The 27934-nt window shown below is 42.2% G+C and overlaps 1 protein-coding gene across 6 annotated transcripts in view; it reads right to left on the reverse strand.

Moving 5' to 3' along the window:
* Positions 1 to 524: 524 nt before the first annotated feature.
* The window catches only part of LOC139265528 (H(+)/Cl(-) exchange transporter 5), a 144169-nt gene continuing 116759 nt past the window's right edge, over positions 525 to 27934 (reverse strand). For all 6 annotated transcript variants that reach the window (XM_070882556.1, XM_070882553.1, XM_070882555.1 and 3 more), the window contains 9 exons: positions 26043 to 26230; positions 24888 to 25010; positions 22270 to 22476; positions 18057 to 18137; positions 17007 to 17552; positions 9737 to 9923; positions 3139 to 3537; positions 2212 to 2428; positions 525 to 637 (listed from right to left, as the gene is read on the reverse strand). In XM_070882556.1, coding sequence (XP_070738657.1) covers positions 547 to 637; positions 2212 to 2428; positions 3139 to 3537; positions 9737 to 9923; positions 17007 to 17552; positions 18057 to 18137; positions 22270 to 22476; positions 24888 to 25010; positions 26043 to 26230 — 2039 coding nt within the window. In that variant the 3' untranslated portion in view covers positions 525 to 546. The remainder of the gene's footprint in view (positions 638 to 2211; positions 2429 to 3138; positions 3538 to 9736; positions 9924 to 17006; positions 17553 to 18056; positions 18138 to 22269; positions 22477 to 24887; positions 25011 to 26042; positions 26231 to 27934) is intronic.

Here is a 27934-nt window from a genome sequence, read left to right on the forward strand (position 1 = left end):
AAATGCAATTTAAAAAGTACTCACACAACTAGCTGTTCTTCAGAGAAAAGTGTGATAATTTTCAGGGGAATAACATTAAACATTGCATATATTAATCATTCAGTGCAGGGTGTACCAAAATACCCAAACCCCCACTTGCCTACAATATCAGACAATGTTGGGGTATTCTAATCTTAAATGGGTCCAAAGATAAAATTAATTATCTTGGTTATCTGCTGGTAACCCCATAGCAATTCATGCATCCAGTATGCGATGTTATCCTTGTTACAATGAATTTAATAAAAATTGTAGAGAGGAAAAAAAGCATAATTAGTCCAGTTCTTCATTCAATCACCACATAGTTCCACAGTGCTTATTCAAAAACTTCAGAAAAAATTTCCATAGATTGTGTAGTGCAATTTAAAGTCAGACGCTTGCTGAACATGCGGTTCATCAGTCTCACTCTTCAAAAAGAGCTTAAGGTACAGTGCCAACTTAGTCAGAGCATATTACCAGAAATAACAATGTTCTCTCTGACATCCCCATTAATATGAATAGAGCTTTATTTTAGTTAAACATGATGGAGTCAGGGTCTTGGTTGGCCATCTGAGCAATATGTTTCAATATATCTTTTTTGGTGATAATACCAAGAAGCCGCCTGCAATAGAGAAGAAGAAGCAGTTAGTGCTGTTTCCTGAAAATTAATTACAAGTTATTGCATTTAAAGCTGGTACTGTTACATCAGAATAACAAAGGGAAGTAAACTGTTGTGACAGTATAAAAATGTGCCGCTTGTGTGGGGGTACAAAGTACCAATAAATTAGACGCTCGATTTCACTGGCACAACTTATTCAGGTGCAATAACTGGGCCAAATGACATTCTCAATCTACAGTACAGCTTTAAGTTAGGGCTCTGAAAACAGTGTACATTTTCCTTGTAATTATCTCTGCTCCTAAAAGCAGAGCCGTGTGCTTGCGGCAAAGTTTCACTGGCACCAATAGCCTTTCACTGTTGCCCGAGTGGCCATTGTTAATGTGTGAGGCTGGACACTAGATATCAGCAGCCTATCTGACGAAATGATCATGTCCAAACTCAACCTGTTCTCACCTAGCAGAGATACATTTTCACTTTCCAGCAAGAGTCACTGGATTGCAATCAAGTGCAAAAGCTTTGGCTAATTTTACCCTTTCTATTCCAGGGCATGCAGGCCAATTTTAGTGCCTCAGTTCAGAATAACTGATTCAGCAACTCAACTTAGGATTGGACCTAGGACTTTGGCTTCTTTAGTTTTTACTCAGCAGGTTAAGAGTTAAAATACATCATTCCTGCTAGGTGGTTCTTCTCTATTCATAAAAGTTACAAGTGCCTGGTTCATTATTAAATTAATTGCTTTATGCATTTAGTAGTACAGTCCAATTCTGCCAGAATGCAAGTTTTCTTTTTAAATGAGTACTGCCAATGCGTTGCTCAGCAAATACTATCCAGGACACTAGTGCCAAACCTTCACCTGTTAATCTGTTTAGAATACCTGCATTCAGAAATGTATCAACCCTCTGGCTGCATGGGAGATCAGCAATGATCTAAATTTAAAGACTGGGTTTGACTGTTTCAAGCCTGTTCTCAGGACCAGTAATTTCACCTTCAGGTTACAAAAGATGACTCCAATAGAAAAAAAGTATGAAGTGAGGGACAAAATGCTCAGTGCATGCATGTTCTTTTGCATCTGCTCTGCTATATATTTCACAGTGACCGGATCTGCAGAAAATAGTGTGATTGAAGAACATTTATGGAGGGAGGGAAGGAAGAAGTGTAATTTCATGTTTAATTTTGAGCCATTAATTTATCCAGTATTCCTGACAGTCCCATACAAATTATATGTCTAATCTCAGTTCTAATATGCAGATGGAATTTTCAGACCTTGGAAGCAAAAACATCATAAAATCCTATTCTTAGAAATTAGTCAGAGTGAGATGCTGGTTAAAAATTAGGGCCGTTATATAAAATGTACTTTAGCAAATTGTATGACTAGCAGTAATGTTCAGCACCATGCCAAAGAAAGCTACAGCAATCTTCTTAATTTTGATTAAAAGCGTATTATAAAAATATATTCATAGGACACAAAAATTCTCTTTTCATTTATACGGAAGACTTTCACTGGAGTCAGAGGTTTGACATTGCAGAATGTTTGAGTGTTACCCCCTTTGAGAAAACGACACACATGTAACACTCACCCATTGTGAGTAACAAGACATTGTCTTAAGCCCAGTTTGCGGAATATGTCTACCACTATTTCCATGGGTGTGTGGTCCGTCACTGTGAAAGGACTCAAATCTAGGACGGAGCGCAGTTTGAGTGAAGCCGGGCTGTTTGGAGGCTGCACAGGAGAGTGCTCAGTAAAATAAATAATGGAAGTGCTGACAATCCCATCTTGTCGCTTCCTTCCATTTTCTGTAAGCAGATACAGGACAAAAAACATTATATTAGACATTATTTCCCATGTTCTTTCTCCACCAACTCATTAACTGCAATTATAAACATCTGGCCAGGTGATGACCAGGCAGTCTAAATGTTCTGAGTATAGGAATATCCTTTATGCATGTAGTAACAAAAAACAAATGCACAAAAAAATTACATTTAAATTACCAGAATATTCCAAAGTCAAAATAGGTGGAATATTTAATTTACAGAATTTATAAGCTAGGTTTTTTCCTATTATGTACTTTGGCTATAGCCATTTTGAAAAAATCTAAGTGTACCACCTCACCAAACCTGATATTACATTTATATACCAGTTATAAATATTACAGTCTAGGGAAGGTCATTGCCTCATCGATATCTGATACTACACAAAGGAGCTCACACTTATCAATATTTGCTAAAAGAAGAAATGTAATGGAGGTTACTGTCTCATTAATAGCATAATGAAGGATCAATACCTGATATTAGTCAGTGAAATGCAGAACATTGTCAAATTAAAAACCTAATTACTCCACAGATAATTAAAGAAAATGTGAATATAACTGCTGTAGCAGATCATTCCCAACCCTCTGCAAGAACGACAGGCAGGTTTAAGTAAGGTCAGTGTCTTGCCTTTACATAACACGATACACTATTTTACTAAGAATACTGTATTGTTTTATACAACTCAAAGCTCTCACCGATTGAAATGATTAGGTCTCTTCTGAGGACAAAGCCTACAAGTCGCTGGGATTCTTTTGATACTATTACTGGGAATCCACTGTATGTTGTTTCATTAATAATTGCCTCCACATCTTCCACCTTCATACCATCCTGAGTGAGGCTGGTCAGAGGGGGGTCATTGCGTCGAGGCTTCATTACATCCATTGCTAAAGTCCTGTGTGTAAATTCCTCCTTTGCCTCCAGGAATGGGTAGCCGTTCAGTCGAATATGTGCTTCATAGATGCCCTCTCGTCCAATTGCATCAGACACCCATTTACTGGTCATTGCAGCAGCCATTAACGGTACAATGTACTCCAGTCCGCCGGTTAGTTCAAACATGATAACCACTAATGATACAGTCATCCTGGTCACACCACCTACAGAAAGAGGACTTTACAGATTAGACAGGATAGTCAGCAGACCTTTCTTCAATAACAACTTGTATTTATATAGCGCCTTTAACGTAGTGAAATGTCCCAAGGCGCGTCACAGGAATATTACGCAATAAAAATTTGACGCCGAGCTGCGTAAGTAGAAATTCGCGCAGGTGACCAAAAGCTTGGTCAAAGAGGTATGTTTTAAGGAGCATCTTGAACGAGGAAAGAGAGGTAGAGAGGTAGAGAGGCAGAGAGGTTTAGGCAGGGAGTTCCAGAGCTTGGGGCCTAGGCAACAGAAGGCACGGCCACCAATGGTTGATCGATTATAATCAGGGATGCTCAAGAGGGCAGAATTAGAGGAGCGCAGACATTTTGGGGCTGGTTGTGGGGCTGGAGGAGATTACAGAGATAGGGAGGGGTGAGGCCATGGAGGGATTTGAAAATAAGGATGAGAATTTTGAAATCGAGGCGTTGCTTAACCGGAAGCCAACGTAGGTCAGCGAGCACAGGGGTGATGGGTGAGCGAGACTTGGTGCAAGTTAGGACACAGGCAGCCAAGTTTTGGATCACCTTTAGTTTACGTAGGGTAGAATGTGGGAGGCCAGCCACGAATAGTCAAGACTAGAGGTAACAAAGGCCTGGTTGAGGGTTTCAGCAGCAGATGAGCTGAGGCAAGGGTGGAGAAGGGTGATGTTGCAGAGGTGGAAATAGGTGATCTTAGTTATGCTGTGGATATGTGGTTGAAAGCTCATTTCAGGATCAAATATTGCGAACTGGCTGGTTCAGCCTCAGACAGAAGTTGGGGAGAGGGATGGAGTCAGTGGCTAGGGTACGGAGTTTGTGGTGGGGACCGAAAACAATGACTTCAGTCTTCCCAATATTCCATTGGAGAAAATTTCTGCTCATCCAGAACTAGATGTCGGACAAGCAGTCTGACAATTTAGAGATTATGGAGGTGTTGAGAGAGTGGTAGTGAGGTGGAGCTGAGTGTCATCAGTATACATGCGGAAACTGACGCTGTGTTTCAGGATGAAGTTGTCAAGGAGCAGCATGTAGATGAGAAATAGGAGAGGCCCAAGGATAGATCTATCCTTGGGGGGCACCAGAGGTAACGATGCGGGGGCGGGAAGAGAAGCCGTTGCAGGTGATTCTCTGGCTATAATTTCGATAAGAATGGAACCAGGCGAGTGCAGTTCCACCCAGCTGGACGACAATGGAGAGGCTAGAGTGGTCAACCATGTCAAAGGCTGCAGACAAGTCAAGAATGATGAGGAGGGATAGTTTGCCTTTGTCACAGTCGCAAAAGAATTTGTGACTTTGTTGGGAGCCTTTTCGGTAATGTGGCAGGCACGGAAACTGGATTGGAGGGATACAAACATGGAATTGCGAGAAAGGTTATTTCCACAAAGTAATCATCAAGGTCAATTGTATCATGATCAGATCAATTCTTTAAGGATGAGTTACAAAATAAAGTGGCCAGTTTTGAATACAGATGTTATAATATGTTGCTTTACAGGTAACCTGCTGACTGTTCAAGCACACACACATTGGCAGAAAACTGTATCATTCACCTCCAGCTCATGTGTCACCATCAATCTTACTATCCTTCTTCAATACAAACCACTCTACATGATCTTAAAAGAAGCCAAAGCTTCTTGTAATGCAAACATCACATAACATCTAGTATTCAGTGCCTTTGAGCGACATGTTCAATCTATGGGTTCTGCTGACTTCAGATACTGTTCAGGCTGCACTCCCTATCTCATTCTCAGTCATAATCCTTTAATAATTGATCTCTCATAGCATGGCTCAAAAACAAAATGAATACAACTGCCCCTTTTTATTTTCTTGCAACAATGTCTTCTGCTTTCCCAATCTATAATTCTTCCTATTGCTCTCTTTTTCTGCAATTTCCACTCACTCTTCTTTCTCCTCTCTATGTCTCGCCGTATCAGTTCCAGTCTTCAATTTTTTCCTCACTCTTTTTCTCTTTCCCATTTTCTGCAAGTCTCTCCTCGCTTCTGAATGTCTTCCATACTCGTTGTATGCCTCTTACAGATGCTTCTTTACAGATTAGCTCAATTTTCACTTAAAAAAAAAGGCATGGCGAAGCAGTGAAGTGGTGTTAATATGTGGAGACTGTTACCTAGGTTGGGCAGAGACTCAGAAAGGGCAACCTGGCCCTCAAACTGGGTCTCTCTTTACCGTCTTTCTCTCTTTTTTCCCCCCCTTTTGCGCTCTCTGACCACTGAACAAAATCTTTCTTCCCCTCAACAAAATCACTTTCCTCTTTCTCTATAATTCAAATTGATCAGAATCAAAATAAAACTCATTTTGTTGTTTTAAAATCTTAAAATCACCAAAATATTTTTGAAGGAGACAATCATTTTAATAACAACTCCTGAAGCTGACTACCTCAGGTTCGGGTTCAGGGCACAACTGCTCTGCAGACAGGAGCAGGGAGGGAATATATGGGTTGGGTCATGTCGGCCAGAGAGGGATAAAGTCTGTAAGAGCAGAGAATCTGAGGCTGAGTGGCCCACAGCCTCAAAGTGTGCCCACTCTTGAAAGTAAAGGCTGATACAGATCACGTTAGGTATAGGCCCTACCTGTTAGAGACTGTAATTCCCGCATTGGACTGTACAGTCACCTGAGAACTCACTTTTAGAGTGGAAGCAACTTCCTTGATTTCGATGGACTGCCTGTGACGATGATGCTCGGTAAAGTATGATGAGTAAAACCTAGGCACTATTGTCCAGTAAAAACAAATACTTCTGCCTTATCACATCATCAAAACATCTTGAGGCAATTCATGCAATGAATTATGTATTAGTTTGCCTATTGTTATGTAGGCAAATGTTAAGCTATTCTGCTTCATTAGACCTGCATGAACAGCTACCTGGCTTAGTTGGTAGTACTCTTCATCTCTGAATTACAAGGTTGTGGATTCAAGTCCCACACGACAGCTTAAGTGATTTAATAGACTGACCATCCAGTGTAGGACTAAGGGGCCGCCCATTTAAAACTGAGATGAGGAATTTCTTCTCTGAGGGTTGTAAATCTGTGGAATTCTCTGCCCCAGAGAGCTTTGGAAGCTGGGTCATTGGATAAATTTAAGACCGAGAAAGACAGTGTCTTAACCGATAAGGGAATAAGGGGTTATGGGGAGCGGACAGGGAAGTGGACCCGAGTCCATGATCGTATCAGCCATGATCGTACTAAATGGTGGAGCAGGCTCGAGAGGGCGGATGGCCTACTCCTGCTCCTATTTCTTATGTTCTCATGTTCTTATAAAAGGTAGATAGAGGTAGAAGCAGCTTTATGTATAAACAGAAGTTAGTATGTGCACTTTGTAAATGTGAAATTGAGGATGGGGAAACGTATAAGATGGCCACCCAGTTTCCAGAAAATGAAACCTGTATAAATGGACACTACCAAAAAATTGACACCTGCAAAAAAACAGACAATTAGACAGACCCAAATAACTTACAGGGTAAAATATACAAGATTCACTTTCAAAGCACACACTCACAAATTACAAACTACGGACGCCTCCAATGCACCAAGCCCTTTTCCAACTTAAAACACGGGACACAGCCTTTGGAAGTTGCTGTATCTGAAACTTTCACTAAGTTGGGATCACGAATGCCTTGCAGCCCCCTAATTCATAGGATATACAGCACCGAAACAGGCCATTCGGCCCAACCAATCCATGCCGGCATTTATGCTCCACTCGAGCCTCCTCCTATCTTTCCTCATCTAACTCTAGCAGCATAACCCTCTATTACCTTCTCCCTCATATGCTTATTTAGCTTCCCCTTAAATGCATCGATACTATTCACTTCCAACCACTCCCTGTGCTAACGAGTTGCACATTCTCATCACTCTCTGGGTAAAGGAGTTTCTTCTGAATTCCCTATTTGATTTTTTTGGTGTCTATCTTATATTGATGGCCTCTAGTTTTGCTCTTCCCCACAAGTGGAAACATTCTCTCTGTATCCACTCTATTAAAACCTTTCATCATTTTCAAGATCTCATTTAGGTCACCCCTCAGCCTTCTCTTTTCAAGGGAAAAGAGACCCAGCCTGTTCATCCTTTCCTGATAGATATAACCTTGCATTCCTGGTATCATCCTTGTAAATCTTCTTTGCACCTGCTCCAGTGCCTCTATATTATTTTCATAATATGGCAACCAGAATAGCATACAGTACTCCAAATGTGGTCTAACCAAGCTTTAGTTCAAGTTTAGCACAACTTCTCTACTTTTCAATTCTATCCCGCCAGAAATAAACCTTGGTTTGCTTTTTTTTTTATGGCCTTGTTAACCTGTGTTGCTACGTTTAGTGATGTGTGTATTTGTACTCAGAGATCCCTTTGCTCTTCTACCTATTTAAATTCGTATTTTCCAAGTACAGGTACAACGTCCAAAATCCAGAAACCTTGGGACCTAGTCCGTTCCGGTTTTTGGATTTTTCCAGATTTCAGACAAGAAGATCAATTGTCTGAAATTCGGAATCCTCGACCGAATCTGTGCTAGGTTTTGAGCGGCGAAGTCCGAAATCCGGCAAAACCCAAAATCCGGCACAGATTTCGTCGAGGATTCCAGATTTCAGACAAGAAAATCAAGTGTGAAATCCGGAATCTTCGACCGAATCCGTGCCGGATTTTGTATTTTGCCTCAAAAATGTCCGTTTTTTGGACAATAACTCTGGATTCCGGACGACTCCATCAGCTATGCCGGTTTTCGGACAATTACAATTTTCGGAGTTCCGGATTCGGGACGTTGCACCTGTAATATGTGACTTCCCTATTTTTCTTACCAAAAAGTAATACGTCACATTTGTGTGTGTTGAAATTCATTTGCCAATTATATGCCTATTCTGAAAGTTTATCAGTGTCTTCTTGTAATTTGTTGCAGTCCTCCTCAGTATTGACTATCCCCCTCTGCAATTTGTTGTCATCCGCAAATGTAGAAATTGGGTTATTGATTCCAGTTCTTGAGGTCAGTGTATGCAGGTCAGCATGAGGCGGCAGCGTGGTTCATGAAAGAAACCACTTTTGTGGAATGGGGGGGCTCTTTACCCAGTATGCATAGTGTACAAAGAAACTGTCCTATCTCTGGGATTGGATGGTTGTACGGCTCGATCGCAGGGATAGAGCGGTTTTTCTGCCATGGGTAAAGAGCTCCCCATTCTACTGACAACTTTTTGTTGTGCAGTATGTACAATGACCATTTTGAAAATCAGGACACCTGCAAAAAAAAAAAAGGACAACTGATGCCAGTCCCTAACGTGTCTGTAATTTACAGGTTTCATTTATGTTAATTAAGCAAGGAAGACCTTGTTTAAAAGAGGTGTAAAACATTCACTGATGGATTCTTCAGCCTGGAAATGGCAGTGTCAGAGGAAACGTTAAGCATTAAACTAATGGCTCACTAAAGCCCATACTTGTGAAACAGTGGGAGAGAAAGACTGACATGAACATGCTGAATGGACTAAAAGAGAGCATAGAAAGGTGTTACAGATTATGGGTAATAAGATTTTGGCTATATTAATTGCTATCAGGAGTAGAGTGTAGTTTTAAAAGATCAGAATTTTTAGTGCTGTCATGTACATAAGCTTGTGTTGTTCTGTATGTGTCCTGCTTGTTTAAATTCTGTCAATAAATATAGTTTAGTTAATTCGGGATTTCAGCCCAGCTCAAGTGTGGTACTTTGATAAGTCTTCCGGATTAGCTTGGAGAGACAAAGTACAAGGGACACTAGCGATCTCGGATTGTGAATATCCAAAATGATATGTACGCACGTCAAGGGCAGAAAACCGCAGGACTGTGCCTTTTGGTTTACGGTGGATGTTAAGGTTCACTACAGGAACTACAATAAGACTGTTGAAAAAAGGAATGGCTTGTAAAATACCCTAAAATTATGCCACATTGTGAGCATGGAGTTCGCTCAGTATCCTCAGTCAATAACACCAAGGAACTAGAATAATTCATCATTAATTTGATTGCTCTGGGACAGAATGATTGCCTACATAGAACAGGCAAGCCAAATAAATAATAGCTTTGAGACATTTAGACAATGTGATAAGGCACAAATATTTATTTTTACTTACTCACATGGAAGGAAAAATTGACCATCTTACTGGAAGACCTTTATCTTTTAATTACACAATGTTAACTTTGAAACTAATGTTCTTACCCAGGCACGCAGCAGCACCAACCATGGCGTATAACCCAGGAGTGATGCAGTCAGCTCCAGGGCTACACCAACTTCCAAAGATGATCCAATCATGGTGATAGTAAGCCAGCTGTTCCATTCCCACTCCGAGAAGTCTTCCAGCTATAGCACCCACAGCCATGCTTGGTATGAAGAGTCCTGAGGGAACCTGCATAGGTATTAGAAAATAGAAGTCACATTTTAGAGAGTTAACACATCCCGCTCTAGCTATTGCAGTTTTAAATCCAAATGAGTATTAGCCCTTACATTACAATCCTACAGCACACTTCCAATTGGAGACAGCAACCCTTCCCCCCCATCCCAACATAACTGAAACACAAATAGTGCTACTGGAGCCTATAATGGTCGTCACTACCCTTTCGCAAACTAAGCTCATTGCGTTAACTGCAACATAATGTTCTGCTCTGCCATACCACATTGTTTTGTCCTCCTCAGTCACGTTAGTCCTGTTGTTGCTTAATTCCAAGCACAAAAGGTCTAATTAGAAAATACAAAGAAAAAGAGAGGAACGCTATTGGATCACATGTGTGAATACATCACAGGGCACAGTGTCAGCCGTGGCTCAGTGGGTAGCACCCACACCTCTGAGTCAGAAGGTTGTGGGTTCAAGTCCCACTCCAGAGATTTGGGCACAAAAATCGAGGCTGAGGGAGGGCTGCACTGTCAGAGGTGCTATCTTTCAGATGAGACTTTAAACCAAGACCCCTATTCTCTCAGGTGGATGTAAAAGATCCCACGGTATTAAAGTAGAGCAGGTGAGTTATACCTGGTGTCCTGGCCAGTATTTATCCCTCATTCAATATAACAAAAACAGATTATTTGGTCATTATCATATTGCTGTTTGTAGGAGCTTGCTAACCGTAAATTGATTACTGCCTTTCCTATATTACAACAGTGACTGGTCTTAACAACAATGACTACAATTCAACGAGTACTTCATTGGCTGTAGAAACATAGAAAATAGGTGCAGGAGTAGGCTATTCGGCCCTTCGAGCCTGCACCGCCATTCAATAAAATCATGGCTGATCATTCCCTCAGTACCCCTTTCCTGCTTTCTCTCCATACGCCTTGATACCTTTAGCCGTAAGGGCCATATCTAACTCCCTCTTGAATATATCCAATGAACTGGCATCAACAACTCTCTGCGGCAGGGAGTTCCTCAGGTTAACAACTCTCTGAGTGAAGAAGTTTCTCCTCATCTCAGTCCTAAATGGCTTACCCCTTATCCTAAGACTATGTCCCCTGGTTCTGGACGTCCCCAACATCGGGAACATTCTTCCCGCATCTAACCTGTCCAGTCCCGTCAGAATTTTATATGTTTCTCGGAGATCCCCTCGCATCCTTCTAAACTCCAGTGCTATAGAAATGCAAGGCTTTCTTTTTTTTTCTTTCACAGCACATTAAAAGCAGGAGCTGATTTCTAGGTGGGGAAAGGTTTCCGTGCATTGTCCCAATGCATCATTTAGGGTTTGTTTCTGACCCTCTAGTGGCATAATATAAATGGGGATATGTATACAGGAGAAATCCCCCAGAAATCTTTGAAATGTAACTTTCATGCTTGCAAAAATGTTTATTTGTTTACAAAAGTACTGAAAGGAACAGTTGCAAACATGATGTTATTTCCACTACAGAAGAGATTTTAGGGCCCGAAATTCATCAACATACTGCCCGCTTAGCGCCGATAAATACAAGTGTCGTCAAAAAACAGGTACATATGGCCGACGGACCGCTCGCATACCACTGAGCGGTATGCACATCATCTGCCATGTAGAACCGCCCACATACTGTTCAAAAAGTGCAAGTTTAATGACATACCGTCAGAGCTGCATACTGTCCTGGAAAAGATGGTTTTACTTAGGTGGGCGGAAATGGGCGCCAGTGTTTGGTGCCACCATTTTGAAATTGGGAGCAGTCAGCAAAAACAGCACCTCAGTATTTCAAAGGTGAACAGTGACTTTATAGTGGAAAAGATATTTATATTGGTACTGAGTACATTAAGATAGAAGGCATTTGAGTTAATATTTTTTTCATTGAAAAATCATGAGAGTTTATCTCAGTATATTTGAGGAGATTCTGGAGATTTAAAAAGAATGGGGCCTGTACTATCTCAGCCTGTTTTGCTGACTACTTGTCTAATGCAGGATCCAGATGTGAGAAGGTTTATTGAACAGAATTATCAGGGTAATGGAGGAGGTCGCAGACTATGAGGAGGAGGAGGCCTTACCCACAAAGGATTTTCAGGGAGAAGCGCTCATATTTGAACCTGACGGATCGACAGTGCGTTTGAAGGCTGCACTTCTAAAAAGAGATTTGCCAGCCCATTAAGGCAGACCTGCAGCCCAGTACCACCAACATTACTGCACTCTCGGTCAAGGTGAAGGTGACTGCAACACTTTCCTTTTATGCATGCTGCTCTTTTCAGGCATTAGCTGGGGACAGAAGCTCATTTTTCAACACACTACTCATCGCTGCATTCGACAGGTAACCGAAGCACTCTATGCACACCGGATGGAATTTATAAACTTACCAATGACCAGGGAGGAACAGAGTGAGAGGGCTTTGGGTTTTGCACACATTGCCAGCTTCCCCAAGGTGCAGGGTGCTATTGACCGTACGCATATTGCCCTGCGAACACCATTACAGGAGGCGGAGGTGTACCAAAACCGTAAGGGATTCCACTCCCTCAATGTGCAGCTCGTCTGCGACCATACACGGCGCAGGGTTGGAGAGGAATTTTCCCAGATTTTTTCTCCCTAAATTGGCCTGGGTTTTTAATCTGGTTTTTGCCTCTCCCAGGAGATCACATGGCTCCGGTTGGGGTGGAGTGTAGAATGCTTCAGTATAGTGGATGTCGCAGTTGTATGAGGCGGACTGGTTGCTCGTTGCCTTTCCGTCATTGTTCATAGGTTTATCTGTAACCTTCAGGGCTGCTGACCAAGGGACGTGTGGCTTTGTCGGCCGGCGTGGACACGATGGGCCAAAATGGCCTCCTTCTGCGCTGTATGTTTCTATAATGGCAGTGAATGTTTACTTTCCAAGGAGCATCCATGATGCGCACATCTTGCGTGAGAGCAATGTGTCTGACCTGTGAAGTCTGAGCCACAAAGTAAATGCTGGGGGACAAAGGGTACGGCCTCGCCACCTAGCTCTTGACTCCCCCTGCGGAACCCTCAGACAGAAGCCAAGCACCAATATATGAGCCATATAACCACACGTAATATTATCAGAAAGACAACTGGAGTGCTGAAACAGTGCTTTTGATGTTTGGACCACTTGGGGAGCAGGCTGCAATACCAGCCTGAGCAGTGTGCTGCAGGTTGCATAATTTAGCAATCATGCGGGGATAGGAATTGCCACAGGGGATTGCGGGATCACCTGAGGAGAGAGTACAGGAGACGGAGGAGAAAGGAGGAGGAAAATGAGGGGGAGGAGCTTACAAATGAACCCAGGGCACCACCCACCCCTGCCACACACCACAGCGGAGGACACACAGAGCCATTGCAAAATTGTTACGTCAGCAGGTCATAAACGAACGCTTTGCTTGAATGTGGTGAGTTGCATTTTGGGACCCTGATGACTGTTACCCCAAAAGTTTGACAGTGTACAAGAGTGCTTAAATTCAGTTGAAATGTTTATGTAAAAATGTAAATATAGAATTGTAAAACTTTGTAAAACTTATAACTATAACTTTGAAAAACTGTAACAACGGTAACAACTTGAAATAAACTTAAAAAAAAATCAAACTTCAACTATTTTAAACTAACAATGAACAATCGACTACAACAAAGCACCCCTTACTGTCCTCGACCTCAACCGCGTACTCCCCCACCCTTCGGACTCACCCCCCTTTCTTGCTCCCACCCTTCCCCACTGCCCCTGAGCCTGGACCTCCCCGTGCTGGTACCCCGAGTGCTGTTGTTGTCGTTGGGGGTCAGACATTGCAGGCACAATGAATGGGGCCTCAGGAGAATCTCGTGATCCGGAAGGCACGGCTTCAGGGCTGGAAGCTGCTGGCAGCTCCCCTCCCTCAGGTGCTGTCGGCCTGACTACTATGGCACGGAGGGATTCCGCGCCATATCCCGATCCCGTCGATTGCTGCATAGCATCGGCACAGTGAGCGGTTCGCTCCATCGCGGTGATTAGACGCGATATATCCTCCGATCGTCGTTCTGATAGAGCCGCGATGTTTGCGGCTATCATAGCATGGCCTTGAGCAGCTCTCAACCTATGTCAAGGCTGTGACAGATGCACCATGTTCTGGTACGTGCCTGTCATGCAGCAAAGAACCTTTGCTGCACCAACTTCCGTCACTGCAGCAAAGGCGCTGCAACGCTGGGGGTCTCTTGCTGCGCACCGCTTGTGGTCCCACAGAATCAGAGGAGGCATGGGGGAATCCCCTGAATATAGAGTCGGTGGGGGAGGATGGTCCAGCTGGCCCACATGGAACTGTCATCTCCATCATCATCTCTGGCAGGGGTTAAGTCGGAAGAGGGCTGGGTGACGCCAGAGGTGGAGGCAGTGGGTCTGTCATCTGGTCTCTCTGCGGAGGCCTGGTCTGAATACTCAGAGTCTGGAAGTACAAAACAACATTTTAAAGTGTTTGGCACCAGGGTAGGGGTCAGGGTTACATGAATACACTGACATAGCGCAGTCTTACTTAAATGTCCACCACTGCTGCATTACATATCACAGACAGACAGACAGACAATACATATATACATATACATTGCATTACAAGGGGATCCGCTGCTATTGCAGATGTCTCTTACACACACATCACCGTAACCTTGGGATAAATATCATCCGTGCGACACTGAACCTACATTTACATGGTACATGGCACATGGGGGCGGGGGGGGCGGGGTGTGCATAAATAAAATGACTTACTCTTGCTACCCTCACCAGGTCGTTCCACCTCTTACGACACTTTTCTCCAGTGCATACCATGGTACTTGTAGAGGAGACAGCCTCCCCAATCTCGTCACATATTTTGTTGTAACTCCTTTAGGGGGTGGGGGTGCTTTCCACGACCACCCTTCGTTAAGTCGGAGTATCTCTCCGTGATGTTCTCCAGCAGGGCAGGTAGCTCCGTCTCGTCGAAGGCGGACGCCCTCAACCTCCCGTCCTTCTCTATATTCCTGCGTTTAGACTTCTTTTTCAACATTTCCATTATATTTCTTATATGATTTTTTATTTATAAAATATGTATTATTATTCATTTTCTATTATTGTTATTTGACTCTGGAATCTCTGATGACATCAACTGACCCTCGAATACTATGCTACTCCTTCTCACTCTCTCCCTCGACTCCAACTCTCTGCGCATGCGCAGGTGACCCCTGACCCCCAAAATCACAGGGAAAAAGCATCTGTAAAAAAAATGTAAAAAAAAAAAAATTTGCGCTTGCACAATGCCACACCGTCCATCGAGAAGAAAGTCGACCTTGATCGACTATAACTGCCCGCTGCACACCGCTCGCATACCGTCGAAAAAACTTTGACGAAACTAGCGGTCTTCGGTTGGCAGTATTCCGGCGTTTTTAAACCACGCATTGCCAGAATACTGCCGAGAAATGGGCAGACCTTATATCTTGATGAAGTTCAGGCCCTTAAGGGTGTAAACTACCTTCGGACCCTGCTGAATTAGGAATCTGTCCACTTATTTTTTGAATGTTCCAGTTACATCTGTAATTTCCATGCTTGCCAGCAATTTTTTCAATTTTTATGCAATAAGTACTTATGTTTACCTTGAGATTTCCATTGCTTATGCGATCCTACATTTCACTTCATCAGGTTCAATGAAATACATTTCCACACCTATCCCATTATTTTGCTTCATTATTTCAAAAACTTGAATCATACCTCCTGTCTCCATTACAGCAAAATTCATTCCCATGAGCTTTTTCATAGCCCAATGATTTAAGAATCAGGCCTTTCCTTGTTTGAATTATTTCTATTGGGCCTACATATTTCCAAGTACGGTAAATGCGCACATTTAATTTAGTTGGAGCAAGATCTTGAAGCTCTGGAGCAAACTGATTTTAAATCCACTTTCACTTGACATTTCATCCATGACAATAAATATGACCAAAAATTATCTAACTAGCTATTCCAACAAAATTAGGTGCACCCATCTCAGCTTCTGGTGATCTGTGAGGAAGAGTTGGAGCCTGGAAAGAATAGCGCGTGGGCACAACACCAGACTGGAGGGAGAGCAGCACAGAGTGGGGGCCAATAATATGGAGAGAAAATAGCTGAAGGGCTTACATTTATGTGGCCAACTTGGTTAATGTCTAATCTGAGAAACGCCACTTTTGACAGTGCAGTACCCCCTCAGTGTTGAGTTGGTTGGTCTCAGCTGTGGTGACGATAAGGATCCTACATTTATTCTAAACTCCCATAAATTGGAGAGGGGGGGGGGGGGGGAGGGGGGAGGGGCCAGGGTTGCTGCTTGATTGGTATCCAGTCACCCCTGGTGGACATGCATAGATGTAGATGTCAAGTGACTACAGAATTAGGCTGGAGTTTAATATTTTGATATTTCAACTAACAGTGCGTCGATATTTGATGTCTCTAAGATAAGGGGAGACTAACTGATGTCCTGTTACTGACTGCCCCATTTTTGATCAGGGCGGAAGAGCGGTGAGAGATCGGGGCCCAGGAGAGGCGAGGGTTTGGGGCCGCATGGGTCAGCCCACACTGCAATCCATGGATAGTAGGAGTATGTGTGCACACTAGGTCTGTGCAGCAGAGTTTGGTCTCCAGTCGTCGTGGTTAACCCTTGCCACAGGATCAAGATCTAGCTCTGTCAAGCCCGTGTGGTGGCTGGTGTGCAACGGCCACCCCACGTTAAAAGAATCCACGCACAGCCATCTTCCACCCTTCAATATGTAGCTCGGGACCTAGAATGTCAGATCCCTCATTGAAACACCTGTGAACTCATCCCTTTTTGGTGTGGGAGCGGGTCATCCTTGATACAAGGGACTGTCTAATACTATACTATACTGCAGAATCAGGCTTTGCCATGATGCATCCAGCAATTAAATAAGCACCACTCACTGAAGCAGTGCTGTAATATAAATATAGTTTGTTATTCCATAAATGATCTGCTTTGCATCATTTTGCACGTTCAAAACATAGTATACAAATACATTTACACACCATTACTTGCTCAGTATCTTTCATGAAAGCCATTGTATAAAATTTTGGTCTCCCCGAAATTCCTCCTTACCTTCATACCAAATGTGAATATTGTGATGAAAATTTTAAACACCAGTGCTAGAGCCAGCTTCCAAATTGCCATGTAGACACCTTTACCTGCCGCACGGTCTGGCAAGTCGTCAATTGTTTTGGTGCTGTTGACATCATTAATATAATCACAGAGTTCTGATGAGTCCAGAAGTCCACAGTCATTGAACAGTTCTGAAATGAGCCCACTGGTACTCATCTTAGTATAGTCATTAGGAAAAGCTATAATACCCGTGATGGCTGTCACAACAAGGACCTCAAGAACTGGGTACTTCCCTAATGTGGTGCTCTTGCGCCTTCTGCACCAGGCAATGTTGGCACGAATAAAAAATGCTCCCCATAGTCCTCCAAAGATTCCCAAAAGGATGAAAGGGATTAATTCCAACAAATGCCAGGGGCTGTGGAATTCTACATAGAATAGCACAAGGCGACTATTACCAAATGGATTAATAGACCGGAGTGTGAAGGCTGCAACCAAGGCAGCAAAAAATGATCTCCATAAAGTCTTCAGAGGGAAGTAATAACTGACCTGGAGAAATAAAAGATAAAACAATGTCAAGGAGGAGACGGTTATCTAGTCTTTTAGCACATACCAAAATATCCTGCAACAAATACTCAAATTTACATTACACAACCACCAGTGTCAATCTCGCCAGGACCTTCCTCGATATCAGGGAATTATTTGCCCAGGCCAACAATAGGAAAGGTAGCTTATAGCCAAGATCGTGGACCATTGGATGCGATTACCAAAATCCTCTCCCAAAAGGAAGGTTTGGGTGCCTCTGATGGCATAATTTGCACTCCTGTGGATTGGCTTCATTGATTAATCCTTGAGGATAATCACTTAAAATTTCCAAAATAAAAAACATATTTATCCCAGACCCAAAAGCAATTGCTAGGGAGACTTCAGAATATCCATTTAACACTACAATCTATACTACTCAGCCAACAGCTATGTTCTAAAGGCAGCAACCCCGTGATCCCAAAAGTGCTTTTGGTCCAATAGTTAAAATATTATGACAAAATCTCTTACCTCTTCGAGGCTAAATAAAACTCCTCCAATGGGGGCACCAAAAGCTACAGACACACCTGCTGCTGCAGCTGCTGATAGTACCTGGAAAACAAAGTCAATGAAGGTTACACAATGCAAAGTATCAAAGATGGAACGTATACACCTCTCAAATGCATGTGTGATGGGGTCCAAAAACAACACCTACTGGGGGCTTGTGCAGTGCTTTACGATCAATGTTTTGAGGCACTGCTTGAACTCTGTCAACATAATTGAGGTGGATGAGAGAGAATCCACATGCTAAAATGGTACAGAAATAGGTTAATTCAAGTTGGGCAAGCGTTAAAAATTCTGATTAAAAGTGTGCCTTTATTTTCATAAATCAGCATTCTCTACAAGAAAGGTGTCCAAGTGTGCATTGTATTTTGGTTGCATTTGGCTACAATGAAAAGAGCTCAAGTTTCAGCAATGCCAAACACCTTTGGTGCCAAACTTTGTTTTTAATACACTTTTAGCTCCAGCTGTTGTGTACATGGACTTTCAAAAGGTGTTTGATAAAGTGCTACATAATAGACTTGTTAACAAAACTAACCCATGGGATTAAAGAGGCAGTGGCAGCGTGGATATGAAATTGGCTACAAGACAGAAAGCAGGGTAGTAGTGAACGGTTATTTTTTGAACCGAAGAGAAGTAAACAGTGATGTCCCCCAGGGGTCAGTATTAGGGCACTGCTCTTTTTGATATATATTAATAACCTGGACTTGGGTTTACAGGGCATAATTTCAAAGTTGGCGATGACACAGTGAGGATAGTAGTAGACTTTAGGAGGACACAGACAGACATGAAATGGGCAGACGCATGGCAGATGAAATTTAATGTAGAGGTGCGAAGTGATGCATTTTGGAAGGAAATGACGAGAGGCAATATGAACAAAATGATACAATTTTAAAGGGAGAACAGAGTACCTAGAGGTTCACATACATAAATCTTTAAAGGTGGCAGGACAAGTTGATATAGCTGTTAATAAAGCATATGGATCCTTGGCTTTATAAAGAGAGGCATTGAGTAAAAAAAGTAAGGAAGTTATGCTAAATCTTTATAAATCACTGGTTATACCTCAGCTAGAATATTATGGCCAATTCTGGGCGCCATACTTTAAAAAGGATGTCTCTTTGGAGAGGAGATTTACTAGAATGGTACCAGGGATGAGTGGTTTTAGTTATCTGGGGAGACTGGGTAAGTTAGGATTGTTCTCTGTAGAGAAAGGAGACTTAATACAGGTTTTCAAATTATGAGGAGGTTTGATAGAGTAGATAGAGAGAAACTGTTTTCACTGGCAGGAGGGTCAGTAACCAGAGGACACAGATTGAAAATAATCGGCAAAAAGCCAGTGGGAGTTGAAGATAACTTTTTTAATGCAGTGAATTGTTACGATCTGGAAGGTACTTCCTGAAAGTGTGGTGGAAGCAGATTCAATTGTAACTTTCAAAAGGGAATTGGATCACTACTTAAAAAGGAAAACATTGCAGGGCTATTGGGAAAGAGCAGAGGGGTGAGATTAATTGGTGTCTCTTTCAGAGAGCTGGCACAGGCACGATGGGCCGAATGGCCTCCGTTTGTGCTGTCTGATTCTGCTAAGCCTCTACAATGTTCATAACGTCTGCATAACACTATTAAAAATAAAGTTCATAAAAGTTAATGCAAAATCCAGTAAATAAGCTACATCCTGTTTTATTTATTGAATGTCCATATATGTAGTGTATTGTTTGCCAGTTGCAGAAGAGCTACTACAGTACTAAATATACTATCAGCAACTCTTTAGCGGAGTGTCCTTTTTGAAGATTACACAGCATTCTGCTGTCTGCTCCAATGCCCATACCACAGTGAATGGACTTCCCTTCCTCCCATTGGAACAGCAGTTTTACTTTGATGGTTCTTCACCTTCCTTAAACACCATGTAATTGAGTGGAATATTGAGAAACAAGTGGCACTTCATCCACATTTCTCAAACTGACCAGTGTAGCATTTTCTTACACTAGCTACAGTTAATTAAATAAAACTGGAATAAAAAGCTAGTGCCAGTAATGGTGACCATGAAACTAGTGGATTGTCGTAAAAACCCATCTGCTTCACTAATGTCCTTTAGGGAAGGAAATCTGCCGCCCTTACCCGGTCTGGACAATGTGACTCCAGACCCACAGCGATATGGTCAAGTCTTAACTGCCCTCTCGAGGGCAATTAGGGATGGTCAATAAATGCTGGCCTTGCCAGCGACTCCCACATGCCATGAACGAATAAAAAAAAAAATATATATTGCAAATTCCTTTTTAAAGTGATGTTTGGGGGGGGGGGGGGGGGAGGGGGAATCCTCTGGGAAACAGTAAGGAAAAGGAAGCTTTGAGGCACAGATCAGACATCTGCAATACAGGCACTAATTACATCAGTTTCTTGTTTTGAAGTCTTCCGGAGATGGCAACTATATTGTGTAATATAAATCATCAGTCATACACGAGACTTCATAACTGGCCATAATCTAGTCCCATCCTTCATACTATCTCTCTCCTACCCTCACAAATAAATATTGCATTAATTTTTGCCAAGTCCAGTCCAACACATATTTTATCAGTTTTAGTTCCCCTGGAGCTGAATTAACATGCACATTTTTGCATGTGAGCCACATTCATAACTCCTCCTCTTTGCACAAAATGGGGCAGTGGCATTACACAGCACTTACTCCATTATTGTTATTCTCCCTTCCAATCCTCCTCTCTCTTGCTCATTTCTTTGTGCTATTGTGTGTCTTTTTGAATATATTTTTGATAAATTTGTGCTCATCAGTACAGGCAAATTGAGTATGTCCACTTTTCTCAACAAGAAGTCGCATCAAACATTCCTTGGTCTAGTACAGCAAAAACAATAAAGTTCATTTTACTCCGTTGCAACAATGTGCCTCGATTCACCCAACTTCAAAATAAGCCTCCCTACTGCGGAATTGTACTTTTATTTCCCACATTAACCATCTTTGTGGCCCAAATGAAAATACCAATTCATTGCTCAATATTTGCCAGTTCGATGCTGGGGCCAAGCCCACATGGAACGGTTAGAATGGCCAAATTCGGGAGGACTCTTAACATGTAAAGTGCCAGAAGGTCCAGGGAAATTAATGTCTTCCTGGGAAGGACAGATTTGAAAGTCCTCAGCTTACATTGGAACACTTTATAAAAAAACACACTAATTTTAAGTAATACTGTAGTTACTCAAGTATCAGGAGAGTCTTTGGCTGCAATTTTCTCAAGGAAGGCGGGTTGGAAACGTGGGAGGCCAGGTTTTCCCGCAGACCCCGTCGACTTTAACGGCAGGGCCTAATTTGAATGTAGGGCCTCGGATTCCTGCCCGGAGCCAGCCAAATTGGCCGGGGGTGGGGGGATTGGGCAGGTATAAAGCCACTTATTTCCTGGATGTAGCAGTCCCCACCACTGTTTCACAAATTGTGTGAAACCCGTCCACTGGCAGTTAAACACAAAATGGGCGGCAAAGAGGCTTCCAGGCTCATTACAATATTTAAATTAAGGTAACGTCCCCTGGGTGTGGGTTGGTCAACCGCCTTCCCATCCTGCCTCCGGTAAAACCGGAAGTGGGCGGGGTTGGAGGCGGGATCAAGTCGGGTATCCCATTTTTAACAATTTGACTGCTCCCACGCTCCAAACCCACCCACCATTTTAGGGGAAAATTCCAGCCTTTATTATTGTATTAACCTTCCATACCGTATACATCTTTACACAATTTTAGATGACATTTCGTTCAGCTGGTCTTTTTCCACAGTTCTTTGTGCCAGCAAGAGCCACATGTATGCAACGTGGACTGTTAATATGCCTTCATTATCGCCAAACCCGATTTTTCCAATGCTCTCCTGACTTTCCTCCATCTTCCTATCCCGCACCACATCCCACTCAGGCATCACTCCTGTCCTTGTTGTCTTAGATTGGCTCCTAGTCCCCCAATGCCTGAAAGTTAAAATTCCCATCTTCCGTGTTTAATTCCCTTCATGGCCTTTCCCTTCCCTCTCTCTAACATTTCCTCCAGTCCTAGCTCCCCTTGAACTCTACATTCCTGACTGGCCTCGAGCATTTCTCCCTATCTTTGCCGCATCATTAGCAGCAGTGTGTTACACTGCCTAAGACAAACACAGGAACAACACTGGTGCAATAATTTTAATTACACATCCATACTGACTTACCTCTCTCCTCTTGGCTTCATTTTTCCTATACTTAGTAAACAGATGACAAACAATATTGCCGCAGCAACAGGCCACATGTACTAGAGGGCCTTCCTTTCCAAGGCTGAGGCCTGAAGACACAGCCAAAACCAGGGTGACAGTCTTAATGATCAGGGTCCACTTTCCTAGATAGCCCCGAATGATAAAACCACTTAATATGGTTTTAATCTGAAAGTAAATGACAAAAAAGTCATACACATCATTAAACTCTTAAAACTCAAAAACTAAAAATTGAGAAAAGCCTTTTTTAAAAAAAAGACACGTTTTGTCAATCTAATCAGTGGACAAAAAATGAAAGGCTCACAACTCAGCTGAATTAGGAGATGATGGGTTGGTTTTGAGACCTCCCATCTGGTGGAAATGGGGTAGTGGATTGATTTACCGTCCCGCTCCCGCTGGTGATATGGCTACGCCTATTTTCCCCAAGGCCTACAGCTGGGTGTCTGGAGTACCCACCTGAGTCAGGATGTAGACCAGTTTAATGACATATATAGGACCCTAATTGCCATAAGGACTGGCGCAGCGTCCACTCCTCTCACTATTTAGCTGGCCATCTAGCCTAAGAAGAGCAGTCCTCTGCTGAGGCGTGGCCCTCAGTTGTGACTCAGGCGGCCAGTGGGTGCACATCGCTAGCTGACCACCTGCTTAAACAACACTCGGAAAGAAAATCTCCTATTTATAAGGTTCACCTATAGTCAATCCCAAAAGATGCTTCTAAACCAGATGTAATGGAACTCTGTCTATCCTTGATTTAAAAATTCTGCAACTGACAATGAAGGGCTTCAGATTTCAGAACACTGGAAACAAAGACGAGATTGGATTGAAGTTTGGTACAGTGGAAACAGAACCATGATTCATAAAATGCATGTTAGTAGTAAATCAGGTGCAAATACCAACATTGATTAGGTTGAGTTTTTTTAAGTGGAAACTAAAAACATGAAAATTTACTCCTCAGTATCAAAAATAAGACAGACTTTATTATTGGAAATCTGATACTAGTACCCTTCAACTCATTCCAATGTCAATACAAGCAAATGATACTATATCCCAGAATTTTGGACAGTATTATATCCGATGGCAAGCATACAGCTGTAAAATTGGATAGCCAAATATAGAGGGGCCAATAAACCTTTAAGCGTGGGTGCCAAGAAGCTGTGGGAAGTCTGGATAGCTAAAGGCCTGAATACTTCACAGCTGGTAGCAGAATGAGGAAGCCAACCATAGCTGAAGAATGCGAGTGGGTGGTCAGTGTTTGGGAGCTCAGCACCTCAGTGGCCTGTGCTAAAGAATTCACAAAGGCTGCATTCACAGAAGAATCGTCAGGAGCAACTAAATTGGACTCTGGTTCCTGTAAAGATATTCCATTGGAACAATCAGGGCTATCTAATATTTTTCTTTTAGGTATTTTTGTTTTGGTCATCAATAAAAGTTTATACATTTGTTGGTAATTGAAATCTTCAGATTGGGATGTCAGAGTGTCCTGGTGTAGTCTGTTAATTGTCAGAAGTACGTGGGCCTGAGCCAGCAGATATATTATGTTGTACCTCACTAATGGATATGTGTTGTTGTGGCTGCGTACTCTACATTTCTATGTAGCATGCTCTTGGAGGAAATCCTGTAAAGTAGGTATACTGGCATCAGTTTAAAGGCACCAAGACTCCCCAAGAGAGACATTTTGCTGGGTAACCGACCTCTATATTTGTGGTTGATGGCACTCAAACATGACTGGTGGCAGCACATATGCCACATCTTAGGGTTTGGCTGCATCCTAGTTGACCTTAAGCTTGCCCATACAGGTCCACTTACTGACCTGTATGGATCTTCCTCCAATATCAGGCCAGTTTGGCCAATTGACTTTTCTTTAACTATGCATGCGTGTGATTCATACATGCGCAGGTATTTTAAAGTTGTGTTTACAACCTCTGAGTAACTGTACCAGTGCCAGTCTTACATAGGCATAGTTTTCCACAGTTGGAAAATCAAACCCTCAGTACATATGGGTAAATATAGCAGTGAGGGAAATGGTACATTCTACACAACCATTTGCTCTTTATGTTGTCTAGTGCTAAGTGGGTTGGGTACTCTACCTTCTTACAGGTGTCTGCCAATAACATCCTTATAGTTCTTACAATGTGCATGAAACTGGCCTTGGCTGACTGTCTCACCAGTATACCCCACTCTATAGTAAATGGCCTTGACCCAATTCATTGTCTCCCTGTTAAATGACCGAGATCAAGAATTCATAGACTTTATTTGGGGTGAGCATTCGGCATTAATGTTTTACCAAAGTATTCCCCAATTTTTACCTGTTTTTGAGAGGATCAAAATAACCCCCAAAAATTCCCAATAATATTTTTTCAAAAGTAAAAGCCAACAATAACTAACCAAGGATGAGCAAAAAGGAATAGTTGGCATTTTAAGTACCGAGACCACTTTGTTTATTGGTTAAAAGAGCAGTTTAGAATCACTAGAGGGCGACAAACTACACTAATTTTAAATACACCTTTTAGTTGTGACCTGTACTGCACCAGCTGTGGAAGAAGTCAAATTTTCCCAAAAAATAAACTGTTCAGACTTACCTCTGGAATTCCAGATCCACAGGCATAAGGTGCAAATACTCGCACCAAAGACACAGCCAGGAAAGCGAAACCCAGGGCCCAGCTTACATACATGAAGTAATTCAATATGTACGCACCAGCACCCTAGAACAGTCAACACAACATTATTATAATACATTTCACATGTATATGTATAATAGGACAACCAGCAAAGATTTACATTCAAAGCTCAGTTAATTTATAAACAGAACACATGGTAAAATTTTAACTATTTCCAGAAGAGATTTATTATATGAATACATAAAAATAATGAATCAATCCATTTGTTAAAAAAAATAACTTCTTGTATGTAATTTAAGTATGGACTAATAAAAGTACAACTTTAGCATTTTCCATTCACATTCATTTGTTTAATTGAAACAAAATTTAAGGCAGACCATTTCTGGAACAATATAAAGTCAATCCATGAAACACACTTTCTGAAACATCTTTGGTTATTACAGCCCAATAGGTATAACTCATCTCACTGAGAGATCAAGCAGATTCATTAATGGACTATGTGACTCCATGCATTGACCACCCAACAGTTTCACCCAGGCTTCAATCCCAGGGCTGCTTGTTATTATAATTCACCTAACACAGAACTTCTATTTTACGGCTCAGAGGCGATCCATCTTTAACTTAAGCAACACTTGCGATCATAAAGAGGCACGAGCCTACTTGGCATTTAATCTTTTGAGGTAGAGCCTCAGGCATTTTCCTTAGAAAGATGTACTGTTTACAAATAGTGTAAGCTCCAGAAATATTTAATTTCAGTACAGGAACTATTTGGTGGGACTCCAGGGAATGCCAAAAGTTCTCATTTGTGGTATCATAAGCATTGCCTGTGTGTACAGAAGCTATACTGAGCTTTTCAGAGATGGTGGCTTCAGAATCACCATTCACTCTGCAGGAAGGGAAATCATCAAAACCAACCATTGGTCAAATTTCTCAAATGGCCTGGAAGGAATTATGTGAATATTAGTCAGGAATGGTACTTTTCTGGAAAGTCATCTTCCATTTTCAATGAAAATACAACATGCTCAAATTTACTGGGTGGGTGAAATAATCTTTGGGGACAGTTAAAGATTAAGGACTGACAGAAAAAAAGGGAAGAAAATAAAGGTTTCTAATTACTTCTGATTGGTCGAGAAACAGCTCCGACCAAGACTTCCACTGTGGACAATTATCTCGCTGTTCAAAAGTGGTCTCATTGGACGTCCAGCAACAATGTTCATGGTTGTACCAGAACCCCACTAAACAGACGCCCTCTTTCAGATCTGACATCCAGTGAGAAGCCATATCGATCAAACCAGCAATGGCACCTAGACATAAGATAGTGTACATGATTATTTTAAGTGCTCAGCGAGGGGGGTCGTTTGCATACTTTAGCTATTAAATCCATCTCTTCCCCCATACATTAGCCTTTTTTGTAGGCCTCAAAGATTTGTGCAAGACAAGTATATCTGAGTGAAAAAAACAATTAGATCAAAAGGACTAGATTAATTGGAATAGTATTGGGAAACTAGAACCATAGATCAGCAATTGGAAATATTTCATTATCAAATGAAATAAGTAAAAATCAAGTACATTCGAATAAAAAAGGACGGACTGGATTTTCGGTTGTCCATAGTCTGTTAGCGGCCAGAGGGGGCGTTAATGCGAGCGTTAGCACTTAGCGACCGGGCATGCAGCTTTTAGCGCCCAGGCGGAAAATTCATTCGAGGCTCACCAGGGGCGCAAATCGCTACCGCCTGGTTGCTGCCGATCACGACGTATTCCGGGTGCAACACACACACTTGCGTCCCGGTCGCTAAATTCGGTGCGTGAACCTCACTGAGCGCTCGCTAATAACATTGTCTAGAAAAACAGTCATTAACTGGTGGCTACTTAAAGGGATGAGGAAGCGCATCCCTCGGAGGTCACAGTCAGTGCAATGTTTACACACAGCACAGTGCGCGAGCCTGAGTTTGCAGCGACAGACAGACATAACAGTACAGGTTGAAAACAAGTGATTTTGAAAACTTTAATGGGTGCATTACTATGCCATGCCTTTAAGACTCGGCTTTTTCTGGGTTCCGATTCGAAGTTCCGCGCATGCGCAATGGGCCCGCAAAATGTACCGACCAAACTTTCGTTATAGTTTCTCCCCCCCCCCCACAAGCTCTGGTGTGCAACGGCTGATTTATCGCCGCTGTCAGCTCTTCGACTGATTCTGATGAATCTCTGGGCGGGAGGCGCAATCTTTCTCAAGGCGCTAAATGTGCCACTCCGCCTGGATTAATGCCGCAACAGAAGCGCGACCGAATTTCTACCCCATAGTATATAAAAGGCTACAGTTTTATCGATAAATAGGGAAACAAGATTAAATGTTAAATTAAAACATTTAGCACTTACAGGGCAGGTAGCAGAAAAGAAAGCCAAAAAATATGAATACAGGAAAGATTAAAATGGGGCTAAGAGAAAAAATTGGAAAAAAAAGGCCAATAAAAAAAGGCCTTCTATAGGTACAATAATCAGAAGATTGTCAAGGTAGGATTACTAGATGATGAATGATGCGAGCTTGTAGTGGAGTGTGAAAGAATGGCAGTACCCTGTAATACTAAGTAAGTACTTTGGATTAGTTTTCATAGAGAATGTGTACACTGAAATTGTAGAAGCAGTGGAGTTAGGTGTAAAACAGTTTGTGGAGGCTATTATTCAATGACCTTTCTTAAAATCAAGACAGAAAAATCATCAGGCCTTGGTGGTTTACATCAGAGGCTGCTGAGGGATGCCAGAGCAGCAATAGTGAGGCTCACATTTTCAAAACAACATGGAAAGGAAAATGATGCCAGAGGACTGGGCGGTCACAAATGGGGTTCCCAGAATTTCACAAAATACTCCAACTGAGGCCCAACTAAGGTCTTGTACAAGTTTATCAGCTCCTTATTTTTGTATTATACAAAAACAAGTATTTTTATGGCCTTATCTACTTGTACTGCTACCTGTAATGACTTGTACATCCCCATACTCCATGGCCCTCTTCT

This window comes from Pristiophorus japonicus, chromosome 6 (assembly GCF_044704955.1).
Source record: "Pristiophorus japonicus isolate sPriJap1 chromosome 6, sPriJap1.hap1, whole genome shotgun sequence".
Taxonomy (NCBI): domain Eukaryota; kingdom Metazoa; phylum Chordata; class Chondrichthyes; family Pristiophoridae; genus Pristiophorus; species Pristiophorus japonicus.